At 45.8% G+C, this 13,784-nt stretch overlaps 1 protein-coding gene across 1 annotated transcript in view; it reads right to left on the bottom strand.

Moving 5' to 3' along the window:
- Positions 1 to 509: 509 nt before the first annotated feature.
- ITGAM (integrin subunit alpha M) overlaps positions 510 to 13,784 on the bottom strand; it is a 35,124-nt gene continuing 21,849 nt past the window's right edge. Inside the window, exons 13-30 of the mRNA XM_037814505.1 lie at positions 11,533 to 11,673; positions 11,228 to 11,437; positions 8,255 to 8,385; positions 7,997 to 8,160; positions 6,045 to 6,199; positions 5,821 to 5,955; positions 5,593 to 5,666; positions 5,228 to 5,369; positions 5,006 to 5,128; positions 4,393 to 4,472; positions 3,470 to 3,553; positions 3,031 to 3,106; positions 2,471 to 2,578; positions 2,209 to 2,292; positions 2,013 to 2,126; positions 1,822 to 1,923; positions 1,573 to 1,683; positions 510 to 1,063 (exon numbers count right to left, since the gene is read on the bottom strand). Of these exons, the coding sequence (XP_037670433.1) occupies positions 992 to 1,063; positions 1,573 to 1,683; positions 1,822 to 1,923; positions 2,013 to 2,126; positions 2,209 to 2,292; positions 2,471 to 2,578; positions 3,031 to 3,106; positions 3,470 to 3,553; positions 4,393 to 4,472; positions 5,006 to 5,128; positions 5,228 to 5,369; positions 5,593 to 5,666; positions 5,821 to 5,955; positions 6,045 to 6,199; positions 7,997 to 8,160; positions 8,255 to 8,385; positions 11,228 to 11,437; positions 11,533 to 11,673 (2,106 nt within the window). The 3' untranslated portion in view covers positions 510 to 991. The remainder of the gene's footprint in view (positions 1,064 to 1,572; positions 1,684 to 1,821; positions 1,924 to 2,012; positions 2,127 to 2,208; positions 2,293 to 2,470; positions 2,579 to 3,030; positions 3,107 to 3,469; positions 3,554 to 4,392; positions 4,473 to 5,005; positions 5,129 to 5,227; positions 5,370 to 5,592; positions 5,667 to 5,820; positions 5,956 to 6,044; positions 6,200 to 7,996; positions 8,161 to 8,254; positions 8,386 to 11,227; positions 11,438 to 11,532; positions 11,674 to 13,784) is intronic.

Raw genomic sequence — 13,784 nt, forward strand, 5'->3', positions numbered from 1 at the left:
GTAGCCTATCAACTACCCTTATGCATATACAAAAATGTCATGTCCAATTTATTCATTCAGCATCGTTAGTAACAGCAAGCAATTGGAAATACTGTATCAAATGGGGACGGGCTAAGTATGGTTATGGTGCACCCACATACTGAATACCATGCAGCTGTGTAAAAGAATGAAAAAGTATTCTATGTCTTGATAAGATACAATGTCTGAGTTCTATAAATGAACAAAGCAAGATGCCGAAGAGTATGAAGTATGCTGCCATTTGTGTAAAAGAGCTTACGTGTGTGTGTGTGTGTGTGTGTGCATGGATGTATGTTTGTGTCTGTTTGCAGGACACCCCAAAATGCATAACATTGGCTGCCCTTAAGGAGGGGACTTGAATGGCTGGAGGAAGGGAGACTTTTCACAAGTGCCCATGCCTTTTGATTTTTATACTATGCACAGGTTTACCAATTCAAAATATAGAGGAAACATCTAGATAATAAATAAATGAACAGATAAAAGAAGGTTGGTCATTCCTCATTTGAGATATTTATTGGGCCCATCTGCTCTAACGGGGAATGGGTTTGGATGGGCTCCTGTTGACCCCGGCTTCTCTGTGTGGTCTCAATCCCAGCAGCACAGGCTCCTGCGAGTCTGCACTTCCTTCCGCGGGGAGAGGATCCTTTGCATTTTTTTTTTTCACCCACAGGAGTTGCCATCAACTCGGTGCCAGAGGAAGACCCAACAGCACCTTCACCCCACACACACACACAAGGAAGCCAAGCAATCTCCTTCTGCCCAAGAGCTTGTGTGGAAGACATTACTTCCATGCAAGAGACAGCTGAGCCTCACGCACACATGCACACACTCACACACAAATGGAAAACCAAGCAGTTCTCTCCTGGGTGAGACATCTCACTCCTGTCTCCAAATGGACGTGTCTGCCCCGCAGCCTGGGGTCTGACCGACGTCCTGCCTGCTGCAGGAGAGGCCGCTCGGTGGGAGGGAGTCACTACTCAGTCGGGGCTGCCTGGGGGCCAGCTTCACTCATCATGTCCTTGTACTGCCGTTTGAAGAAGCCGAGCTGTGGGGCAGAGGTGGAAGGGGACAGGGGAGTCAGAGCCGCGGAAGCCAGGGGAGCAGGCAGGGGCCATGCAGCCCAGGAGGGGAGATGGAAGGGCCAAGAGGGACAAAGCATAACATGGCAGAGAGGAGAAGGGACCTGGGAAAAGTGGGGCAGGGAGGGAAACAGCATTGACATGGGAGCCAGGAAGGGAAGGGAAAAATATACTAACACAACAATGATAAATAAGGATAACAGCATCTCCTCCTGATATAGAGGTCGCCCTGGGCCGGGGGTGCTTCTAAGTACTCTACAAAGATTGACTCAATTCCCTTCACAACAATTCTACGAATTGGTCATCGATATTCCCATTTTACAGCTGAAGCAACTGAGGCACAGAGAGACTCTGTGACTTGCCCAAGGTCACACAGGTAGCCACAAGGCTGGGAGTCAAATCAGGAACCGAGCACCTGATTTCAGGGTTGAAGGACAGAGAAGCAGTAAGGGGTAGGGGGGCCACCAGGAGGTACCTTGTACAGTCCGGCCGTGATAAGGGCCAGCAGCACCAGCCCCCCGATGGAGCTGCCCACCAGGAGAGGTACAGGGTTTTGAACTCGGTTCGGCTCCACTTTGGTCTCTGTCTGGAGGAGGGAGAGAGGAAGGAGGAGCATCAGGGGAGATAAGACTCTGGATTTATGGGGCTTTCCCCAATCAGACTGAGCCCCATGACTAAGCCCTCCCCAGGCCCCTGCACCCCCTATCTGCCTCTAAACAGATACCTGGGCCCTCACGAATGCCCCCTGTCCTGGAAGCAGAGCATACACTGACTCGTTAATCAGGATCTCGGCAGTGCTCACAAGCAGGATGGAGTCCTGGGAAGTCTGCGGGAGGGAACGGGGTGCAGGCTGGAGCCGCGGGGCCCCCTGAAGTGCCAGATCTGCACCCCACCCAGCCCCGGGACCCCTCGTACCTTGCTAAACCAGTCAAATGAGAGGTTGCCTTTGAGGGTGACGTTGAATTCTTCCTGGATGCCGAAGGCCGGGATGTCACACTGGATTCTCTGGCAGACCGCGACAGAGCAGTTCTGGGGCAGGGAGAGAGGGGGGAGCTGACCGAGGAAGCCGGGGTGCAAACCACGTGGCCGCAGATTCCGCGCCCATCCTCACCAGCACTGGGGTCTTCTTAATCACAGCCAGGAAGTCAGAGCGAGAGGGGGCTCTTTGCTCGGTGCGGCAGGAATTGTGGACATTCTAAGGAGAGAGCGGCAGGGCATGGTGAGAAGAGGGAGGAGGAAAGGCTCCTGGGTCCACCCCCCACGGGGTCGAGGCTGCCTGGGTCTAGGAGAGAGGCCCGGCATGCTCCAGATTCCAAGAGGGGAAACAGACGGCGATTTTAGGCAACGCCCGGGCTGTGCAGGGAGGCGCTTACCTGGGAGAAGTTAACCTGGGGGTGAGTCCACACGGCCTCCTGGCTCAGCTGGCTGGGGACCCAGAAGACTACACTGATGGGGAGGCTCCTCTGCCCCAGGTTGTTGAACTGCACAGGTGGGGAGGGGGTTTGGGGGTGTCAGAGCTCTGGGTCTGTCCTCCCCGCCAGCCCCTGGAATCCCCCTCATGCCCAGAAGCCTGCACCCTCGATGCTTTCCGGGAGGCAATGGAGCAGGTGAAACACACACATGCCAGGCCCAGCAGGTGGCCCAGGTCCCCACCCTTGAGCAGCCTTGGGCATGTTTTTTTTTTTTTTAGCCTCTCTGATCCCCAGTTGATTCATCTGTAAACTGGGGATGACAACAGCATCTACCTCATAGGGTTGCCATGAAGGTACTTAATTATATACATGAGTGTACAAATACATCCATGCGGGCAGGAATGTGGATAGAGAGGGGCTTGGGGCAGTGCCCAGCACACAGTAGGCAACTTATGCATGCATTCCCATCACACCAATGCTCCACCACCCCCAGCCTCCTACTCAGGGCCCAGATGTCCCACCTGATAGTGATGCTCCAGCACACGGCTGCTTTTCTCTGAGGCTGTGAAGTTAATATACTTGGTTGAGTTCTCCTGGCTGAAAGAACGAAAAGGGGCAGGAGGTGACAGAGCATCAGGGATGCCCTGGGACAGGCTCTAGGGCTAAGTGTGTAAGGCGGGGAAGGGCACATGTGCAATGAGGCCCCGAGGGATGGTGTGAGGGACACACACACGCACATAAGGATGCATGTATATAGACATGTACACTTGTATAAATACATCCCCATGCACACACACACACATGCATGCACACACATCCTCCTAAACAGACACACACAGGAGCACATAACCACACGTGCGTACGCACACGCACACCTGCTCACAGGTTCATGCACACAGCTGCACGACACCCGAGTCTGACCCAGAGGTGAAGGCTGAACTAGGCCCTGGAATTTCTCACCTGGATACCACCACATAGACAGCATATTTCACAGGCAGCTCCAACTGGAATTCGGTTTTGCTGGTCCTAGGCATGTTGTTCTCACTGAAGGAAAAGAGAGAGCTCTGGCCAGCTCTTGCCAGCTGAGACTCAGCCTTTCCTTCGCCCTCTTCCTCACCTGAGATCAATCACCAAGCCCCACCATCCCTGCCTTCTCAGCAGCTAGCTCCCTGCCCCTACCTGGCCAGGCCCACTTCCTTGGCTGTCTACCACAGCCGGCAAATAACTGGTGCCCCTGCATTCAAAACTGCTCCCACTCCAATCCCCTGCCCTGCAGGGAGTGATCTTTCTAAAATGCAAATCTGTTCTCATCACTCCCAGGGGATAAACTGCAAATTCCCAAACACCTGTCAGTCCTTCTATGACTTGGCCACAGCCCGCCTCTCCAGCCCTGATCTCACCTCCACCAACTGCCTAATCCTGCCTGTGTGCTGGGGCCAGACTGGGCGTCCACTCCTTAAACACAGCCCAGGCTTTCCTGCCTTCTTTCTGCCTTCACGCTCACCTCTGGCTCATGCCTTTGAGTGGCTAACTCTCAGCGCAAATATAGCTCCTGCAGGAATCTTCTGTAAACACCAAGCTCACAAGAACACTGTCCATGCCCCACATAATCACTCATTTCATACTGTATTGTAAGCGCTGATGTATTTGTTGATCTTTGCCACTAAATCATAAGCTCTGGGAGGGCAGGAACCACATCTAGCTCACCAGCTCAGAGCACAGTGCCTGGCACGTGCTGGGTGCTCAACCGATGTTTGTTGAATAAATGAACAAGCTTAAGGAGACCCAGTGGGAAGAGGGCAAAGGCCCACCCACCCTGGGCAAGGGGCTGGGGCCTCAAGGGGTGGTGGGAAGGACACTGTCGGAGGCTGGGCACAGCGCACCTGGTCACATTGGCCTTGAGGAATAGTTTGTTTCCAAGGGAAGCCTGAGGGTCCACATCAAACGTGATATTGAAGATGACCTGGGGTTGGAGAAAGAAGAAACAGTGACAAGGATAGAAGACAAGGAACAGCCCAAATATCCATTGACTGATGAAATAAAATGTGGTCTTTCCATTCAATGGAATATTATTGAGCCATAGAAAGGAAAGAAGATCTGACACATGCTACAACACAGACGAACCTTGAAAACATTACGTTAAGTGAAAGAACACAGTTGCAAGGACCATGCATTGCATGATTCCGCTTATATGAGATATCCAGAAAAGCAAATCTATAGAGACAGAAATTAGATTAGTAGTCGCCCACAGCTGGGAGGACTGGGGGGTGATGGCTAAGGAGCGAGGGGTCTCTTTTTGGGATAATGAAAATGTTCTGAAATTGTGCTGGTGGATGCAGAACCCTGTGAATATATTAAAATTACGGAATTGTACATTTTTAATGGGTGGATTGGCTCTTTTTTAAAAAAAGGAATTGCCTACTGGGAAAAAAAAGAGAAGAGAAGAAATTCCAGGAGAAGACAATGGAAGAAGGGAGGAGAGCCAGCAGTTCTGACCTCCGAGTCGTCAGGGAAGATGGGGTGGTTTATGTAGCAGATGCTGCTCTTCAGGGTCCCAGACCCTTCAGTGGAGGAGCTGGACTCACAGATCAGTCGCCAGGATCGCCAAGAGCGCTGGTTCTGGAAGGTGAGGGAGGCGGAAGTGACCAGTGAGGCCAACCACCAGCCACAGAGAAGGGGACAGTGAAGGTAGCAAGAGCCCGAGACAGATTCAGCTACCTGGGCCCCTGACACCCTCCGATAGGACAAGCCCGGTGGGTAGAAGAAGGCGGCCTGAGTCCTGTAGGAGTCCTCGCCCTGGTTTCTCACAGTGACCGTCACATTGAGGTCCCGGGAACCACCCACCACCAGAGTGTCCAGGCTGTGGGAGGGAAAGAAGAAACCATGAGGCAACGAGGGCTTCCCTGGGGCCAGTCTTCTTGGGTGGAGTGGAGAAGACAGTAACTGGGCAGCCACCAGGAGACCCATGGCACAGAAATAGCACCCAAGGAGCTGCTCCGTGCCAGCCTCCCTCCAGGACCAGGAGAAGAACAGAAGAACTGGTCATGGAGTTCTGGAGGAGGCAAGGAGGAAAAGAAAATCACTTCATGAAATTGAAGATGATGCTGAGCTCGTCCTGGCAGATGCTGTCATTGCCACAATTCTTCTCAAAGGGGAACTGCAAAATGAAATGAAAGAAAATAGTGAAATGATGTGAAATGAAACAATGAAATGAAATATTAAAGTAAAATTTGGTGAGATAACATAAGCTCCAACCATCTCGGCCTCTGACCTCTTCCATGCCCCCACCGAGTCCCAACTCCAGGACTCACCATGGCTGTGAAGAGTCTCTTAGCATCCACAGCCCAACACCCGGCCGGAGATTCCCAAAGGAGGGACAAGGGCTTCCCCTCCAGAGTGAAGTTGAGGCGCAGGGCGATGGGGGTCACTGAATCCTCTACACAATCCTGAGAGACAATGGGTTGTTTGAGAGTCTGCTCTCCTCAGCTTCCCAAGCCCACCCTATGCTCAGGAGTCTGGCCACCCGCCTGCTCACCGGTAACTGTAGCTTCAGAACCTCACATTTCGTTGTCAGCGACAAGGTCTGAGTCTGCGTGCGTGTGCTGTTCTTTGTCTCGTCAAAGATGGCACGGGGATTTGGGCGGCTGGGGTCCAGAGCCAGGTCGTAAGTGATGATGCTCTGGATTTCATCTGCAGGGGCAGAGTAGCATGGTGTTGAGGAGCCCAGGCTTTGAATTCGGACACATAGGGGTTTGAGGCCCAACTCCAGTGCTCCCCAGCTGTATGACTTTGGCCGTGTTATCTGATCTCTCTGAATCTCAATTCCTTAACTTCAAAGTGAGGATAATAACTGTAGCTTCCCAGTGATGAAGATTAAATGAAATAATGCCTATCAAGCATTTAGTACAGTACCTGCCATATAGTCAGTGCCCAATAAAAGGTAGCTATTCTATTACATACCAGAAAGTGAATTGTCTTTTTCTGGCTGCTTTTAAGATTGTTTTCTCTTTGTCTTTGCTTTTCAGCAGTTTGACTATAAAGCACCTTGACAGAGTCTTCTTTATATTCATCATGCTTTGATTTTGTAGAGAATCTTGATGTCCTTCATCAGTTGTGGAAAATTCTTAACCATGATTTCTCTAACTATTGCTTCTTTTCTATTCACTCTCTCCTCTTCTTCTCGGATTCCATGTTCGCTAGATCTTTCACCATGTTCCAAGCATCTTGTATGCTTTTTTCTGTATTTTTCCTCTATCTGTATTGCTCTGAATACTTTCAATTGACCTGTCTTCCAGTTCACTAATCCTCTGTTCTGCTTCTAATCTGCTATTGAATTTATTTATTGAAGTCTTAATGTCAGTCATTATGTTTTTCATTCTAGAGTTCATCTTTGATACTTTTTCATGCACTATGGGTCTTTGTTAATTTTCTATACTGTCCTCTATTTTCTAGAAGATATTAATTGTAGTTATTTAAAATTTCTTATCTGTTAATTCTAATTTATGAATCAAATGTGGCTCTGTTTCTATTGTCTATTGTTTTTCTTTGCTGCTAGTCAGTTTTGCTACAGATTCCAGACATTTGCTAAAACTCTTCATCCTTTCTATTTTGTTGAAGATATTAATTTTAGTTATTTAAATCCCTATATGATAATTCTAATCTCTGAATCACCTGTCAGTCTATTTCTATTGCCTATTGTTTCTTTTAATTGCTGGCCAGTTGTCTCAATGGAAAGAATAAGGTGTTTATGAAGGCCCTTCTCAAATTTCTGTCTTCTAGCACTGGAAGCTTCTGAATTCTCTGCTCAGTTTTTTAGCTTTCCAGCTGCTGTTTTCTACAGGGTTTTTAGAGTATTGGCCTGGGCATGCAAATCAGCCAATGACTTGAGAGAAATCTCTATGTAGATTTTGGGGCATCCTCTCTACTCTCCAGGACTTAGCCCCTCAATTTCCACCCATGCTCTTTGCCCTAAACACTGACTGCTGTTTCCTCAGCCCAGAAAGACTTCTGCTGAAAACCTAATTTTATCTCCCTCTACTCCCCCTATTTCTTTCTAGTACCACCATTACTATTTCCCCACCCCAAGCACAGTGCCATTGTTTGGGAAAAGGTACAAAGCAAAGGAGGAAGTTGGTTGTGATAAAATGCATGCCTGAATGCTTTGTGAATTTGTGTTTAGCTTCAACTCAACCTCCTTTCCAAACGAGTTCTCTCTCAGGTAGAAAACCCTGGTTAGGTGTGGGACCCTGGGTTCTCTGGAGAACTGACAGAGTGGGGAGGATCACACGCTCACTCTTTCGGTGGAGTTTCCTGGGCCTCCCCACCTGGCACGAGACTAGCCTGCTTACTCCAGCCAAGCTCGGAGAAGGCTTGTCAGATCCTTTGAAAACTGAGCTCTGGACTGTCGGAAGGCTGGGCAGACACGGTGGGGCCACCCACCAATATCCCCCATCATTTAACCTCTTAGACTTACCCACCAAGCCTCACCTTCTCTCAGCCTGTCCCCTGTGTTCTTGCGGACACGGAGGCAGACTCTGACCGCTCCAGCATTCTGATTTTTCACCACCTCTTCACGACACTCAGACACATTCCTTGCCACTTCCCTGGGTGTGAACTCCATAGTCACATCAACTCTCAGCACTGGCTGTGATCTACAGGGAAACCAGAAGCCTATCAGTTGCCTTCAAATAGCAGAGAGGTCCCTTCAGGGTAGGACAACTGATGTGCTCTGAAAGGGATTCTCACCTGAGCAGCAACATGTGTCCCTGGGCCCCTATGGCCAGATCTACCAGTCCATCCATTGTGAGGTCTTGGCCTCCACTCAGCGACTGACCAAAATACTGGAGCCTGGGGGAGATCTGGGAGGCTGCAATCCTCTGAGGGCAGAAAAGAAGAGAGGAGAAAGCAAGTGGAAAAGAAAAGAATAGGAAAGTGTGTGACTCAGTCACCCCAGAGTGACCCAGGTAGAAGTTCTCTGGGCTCCACTTAAGACTCATATCCCACAACTTTTCAAGGAACTAAGAGGACTATTCATCTTTAGACCACAACCTTGAGATGATACCCAAAGTTTCTATCAATTACCTGCATTTTGCAGGAAAAACAAAAAGTTTTACAGGAAAGGAGAAGTAGCATAGTATACCCTTTGGCTCAGCTGAATCTCATTTACACAGTCAGAATAATGAAAACACTGCATATCGATGTAAACAAAATTATCATATAAGTACAAGAAGTGAATGGGACATGGGAGTGGGGAATGGAAGGTGTGTTGATGTGCGGTAAGAGAAGAACTGAAAGAGAGCTCAACTTTACTTCCCAGAGTGCGAAGTCAATGCTAAAGCAAAAATCAAAGAGTAGCAAAATAAACTTGTTATTTGGAAGTGTAGGAGATTCAGTGAAAGACCTGAAAGTGGTTTCCTCGGGGGAAGAGGAGCTGAAGAGGAACTCACAGTATGTGTGGAAGTTATTTTTTCATAATGAACCTTTTAGAACTATTTGACTCTTTAGACTATGTGCAAAAGTAACATAGAAAAATAACAGCCAAATAATAAATTAAGAAATTTTTAAAGTGACTTTGTCAACTGGAAGGAAGCACAGGGAAACACAGAATGCTGGAAATGTGCTGTATCTTAATCTAGATGATGGTTACCTGGGTTTAGACATACATACAAATTAATTTGTGTACTTTGTGCATGTATGTTAGAACTTGAAAATTTTTAAAGAAAAAGTTATTGTGCTCTGTTGGGAGGAAGTTTTTTTTTTTTTTGAAAGTACATAAATTGTAGTGGTTTAGAGATTCACAGCATGCTTGCTTGTCCAAACACTGACATCCCCACGCCCAGCCACAACCAGAGGAAAAAAGTAAGTGAAAAATGCAAACAGTAGGATAGCATGATCCTTTTTATATTTGTTTTTAATTTCAAAGTGTGTGTGTGTGTGTGTGTGTGTGTGTGTGTACCCATATGGGCTTATGAAGTACTCTACTCTTAGTCTTGTCCTCCTTTGGAGGGTGATTTATGGTGGGGATGAGGGAACTAGAGTGTACATTTATGCAACAAGCATGAAAAGCTTTTGTAATAAAAATAAAATAAAACCAGAGTCCTCAAACCCCATTTACACAGTGAGACAATAGGCACCAGTGAAAAGAAACATAATTCGAATAGTCATGCAATTGTGAAGAGAGGCTCTACCGTGCAGACAGAAGTAAGTAAGGCAGCAGTTCTCAGCCCTGGCTGCATCTAAAAAGATTGTAAAAAATTCTGGGCTCTACGTACTATATTATTTCATTTATATAATGTTCCAGGAGCAGAACTAATTTGTGGTAGAAAATAATCAAAACCATGGTTGCCTCTGGGATGGGGTTGGGAACAGGAATTGGCTGGAAAGGGGCAGGAAGGAACTTTCTGAGGTGACAAAGGTCATGTTTGGTATCTTGATAGGGTGTGGGTTACACAGATACATGCAATTGTGAAACTCATTGAATGATAGGTAAACGGATGGATGGACAATAGATAGATAGAATGATCTGGCAAATGTGGGAAAATGTTAGAAGTTTGTGGATCTGGGTATCTGGGGGAAGGGGGATGTTGGAGTTCTCTGCTTGGGTTTTGTCCTGTAAGTTTGAAAAAGTTCCATTAAAAAACTTCTTGAATGTGTAAAGACACTAAAGATTTATGCATTTCATCATCTGTAAATTTTACCTAAAGGAGAGCTGTAAACAAATACTAAAATGTAGCTAACGATATAAGTGCTGAAGCATTTGGGAGAAGTAGAGTGATATTTCAACTTACTTTGAAATGCTGCAAAAAAAAGAGGTAAGATGGACTGATGGAGGTACAGAAAAAAGGATGGATATGTGATAAAGTAAATATAATAGAATGTTCATTGTGGATTCTTGGTGATAAATATTTGCGTATTCATTGTATAATTCTTACAACTTTGCTGTATATTTGAATTTTTTCTAAACAAAATATGGAAGACACCTATTGAAGCCTGGGGCCCCAACCTCACTCCAGTTAAGTCAGAGCCCCTCTTAGTGAAGAGCCGGAGCCTGGAGGCCAGAAGACAGAGAAAGCCTTGGCTTTCTTGGCTGCAGTGCAAGAGAATAGAGCACAGAGAGCAAAACAGTTGTGGAGAGGCCAGGGTTGAGGGTGACCAACCGTCAGGATAAGCTACATAATTTGCAAGACCCCGTGCAAAAATACAGGATCCCTTATTCAAAATTGAAGAATTTCAAGATGGCGACAGCAGAGCATTAGACCACATGCAGGGTTCTTCTGCGAGCAGATCCTATGCAACTGCCCAAGTCACAGCCATGAAGCTTGCGGTCCTGGTAGGGTGCCAACCGTGTTTGCTTTCTAGGATGTGGGACTTTCAGTGCTAAAAACCTGGACAAACCAGGATGGGTGGTCACCCCTCCCAGACTGTGATTCAGAGGACAGGAATGCCTACACCCCAACCCCTGCAGCTTGCCATTTGTCATCTCTGGACCTTGATCATCTCTTTTGTAAAGTAGAGGTAATGGTCACCCCCATGCACCTCTTATAATTGTGGTGGGGATTAATCTAGAAGACACTTTGAGGTTTCTGTAATGTGTGTTATTATTTTTGAAGGTTCTCCAAGGGAAGTTTGGGAAAACTGATCTGGCAGCTATGGGAACATTGCTGGAGAAGGGGACAGATCTGCAAAGAAACCACTGTCGTGATAAGAACCAAGCCTCACCTGACTGTGGGAGGGGCTGATGCCCAGTCCCGAGGTTCCATGAAACAGGTAGACAGCACCCTGGTTCTCCTGCTCCCCCGGGGCCCCGATGGCCACGTCCATCAGCTTGTCTCCATTCACGTCCCCCACCACTGTCAGGGCCGCCCCAAAGCGGCCCCAGGGATGGCCCTGCTCCCCGCGGAGAATGGCCTCACACTGCCACTTAGCACGCTGCAGAACAAAACCAGTGTCAGGTGCCAAGGTGGGCCACCCCTCCACCCCACACCCAGACCACCATCCCAGCCCAGGCCCTGTCAGCCACTCACCCCCCGGGGCAAGGGACAGATGGACACCTGGCCCCCCCGGGTCTGATCGTAGTAATGGGGAGCCCCGATGAGGATTAGGTTCGTGTTGCCATCTTTGTTCACATCCACGGAGCAGAGGGAGGCCCCGAAGTAGGAGCCGATCTGAAAGAGATGGGACAGGATCACATACATCACTGAAAGCACAGGAGGGGCAGGGGGAGTTTCTCCCTGGGAAGCAAAAATCAAGCCTCCTGGGGAAAGCCCTTTGGAGCAGATGTGATCTTTATAGATACATGTTGGGTTTTCATTTGAATGTGTTTCCAGCTAGAGGAGCATATTATAGAGTGGATGGGCAGTGGGTGAGGATATAGTCACTAGGATTTATTTCAGGAGTCTCCATTCCATCCCACTGCTCTATGTGTCTAACCTCTTGCCAATGCCACACTGTCTTGATTACCTTACCTTTGTAATAAGTCTTGAAATCAGATATTGTGTGCATCCTCCACTAAATATCTAAAAGATATTTATCTAAGTTCTTTTTCAAAACAGCTTTGGATATTCTACTTCCTTTGATCTTCTGTATAAATTTCAGAATCAACTTCTCAATTATCAATATCCTTCTAAGATTTTGACTGAGATTGTGTTGAATACATACATCAATTTGGAGAGAATCAACTTCTTAACAATTTTAAGTCTTCCAATTCATGAACACAGTATATATCTCTCCATTTTATATAGGTCTTTGAATTCTCTCATCAGTGTTTTGTAGTTTTCAGCATACAAATATTTTACATTTTTTTTAGATTTATACCTAATTCATGGTTTTCAGTGCTATTGTACGTAGTGGTTTTTAAATATAAATTTCCAATTGTTCGTGGCTAGTATAGAAATACAACTGATTTTTACATATTAATCTTGTATCCCTCAGACTTACTAAAATAATTTATTAGTTATAGTAGCTTTTTTATAGCTTCTTGGGGACTTTCCATGCAGACTATCATGTTTGCAAATAGAGACAGTTTTATTTATTTATTTCCACTCTTTATGGCTGTTTTGTTTCTGTTTTTTGTTTTTTGTTTTTTTTTCCTTGCCTTATAGCACTGGCTAAGTCTTCCTATTTTAGGAGAAAACAATTCTCTTTCACTATTAGTATGACGTTAGCTGTTGGTTTTTTAAATGTTCTTTTTCAGGTTAAGTTCCTTTCAGTTCCTAGTTTGCTAGGAATTTTTATTATCAAAGGATGTTGTATGTTGTCAAATTATTTTCCTGTGTCTATTAAGACGATATAAGTTCTTTTCTTCTCTAGTCTGTTGTTATGGTGAATTACATTGATATTTTTCAGGAAAAATTTTACATTGAGATAAAATTCACATAACATAATAGTCACATTCTAAAGTATGCAGTTCAGTGGTTTTTAGTATAGTCATAGTGTGCATGTCATCACCACTATTTAATCCCAGTACTTTTCCATTACCACAAAAAGAAATCCTGCATCAGTTAGCAGTCACTATCAATTTCCCCCACCCCACATTCCCCAGAAACCACAAATCTACTTTCTATCCCTATGGCTTTGTCTATTCTGAACTTTGCATATAAATGGAATCATACAATACGTGGATTTTGTGACTGTCTTCTTTCACTTAGCATGATTAAGTTTCATCCATGTTGTAGCATGTATCAGCACTTCATTCTTTTTCTGGCTGAATAATATTCCATTGTGTGAATATAGCACATTTTACTTATCCATTCATCAGTTGATGCACATCTGAATTTTTTTCTACCTTTTGGTTCTTATGAATAATTCTGCTATGAACATTCATATATATGTTTTTGTATGAACATAAGTTTTCATTTTTCTTGGGTATATTCGTAGGAGTTGAATCACTGGGTCATCTGTCAACTTTCAGGAATTGCTAAACTGTTTTTCAAAGGTGCTGCACCATTTTACGTTCCCATCAGCAACGTATGAGGGTTCAATTTTTCCATATCCTCACCAACACATTGTGATTGTTATTATTATTATGTTGTCATTATTATTATTACTATTATCATTATTATAGCTATCCTAGTGGGTATGTAGTATCTCATTCATTATGGTTTTGATTTATATTTCCTTGATGACTAATGATATTGAACATCTTTTCATGTGCTTTTTGGCCATTTGCATATCTTCCCTGGAGAAATGTCTATTCAGATGTTTTGCCCATTTTTTTAATTGGGGTATTTGTCCTTTTGAGTTGTAAGTTCATATATTCTGGATACAATTCCCCTAT

This window comes from Choloepus didactylus, chromosome 21 (assembly GCF_015220235.1).
Source record: "Choloepus didactylus isolate mChoDid1 chromosome 21, mChoDid1.pri, whole genome shotgun sequence".
NCBI classification, from domain to species: Eukaryota; Metazoa; Chordata; class Mammalia; order Pilosa; family Megalonychidae; genus Choloepus; species Choloepus didactylus.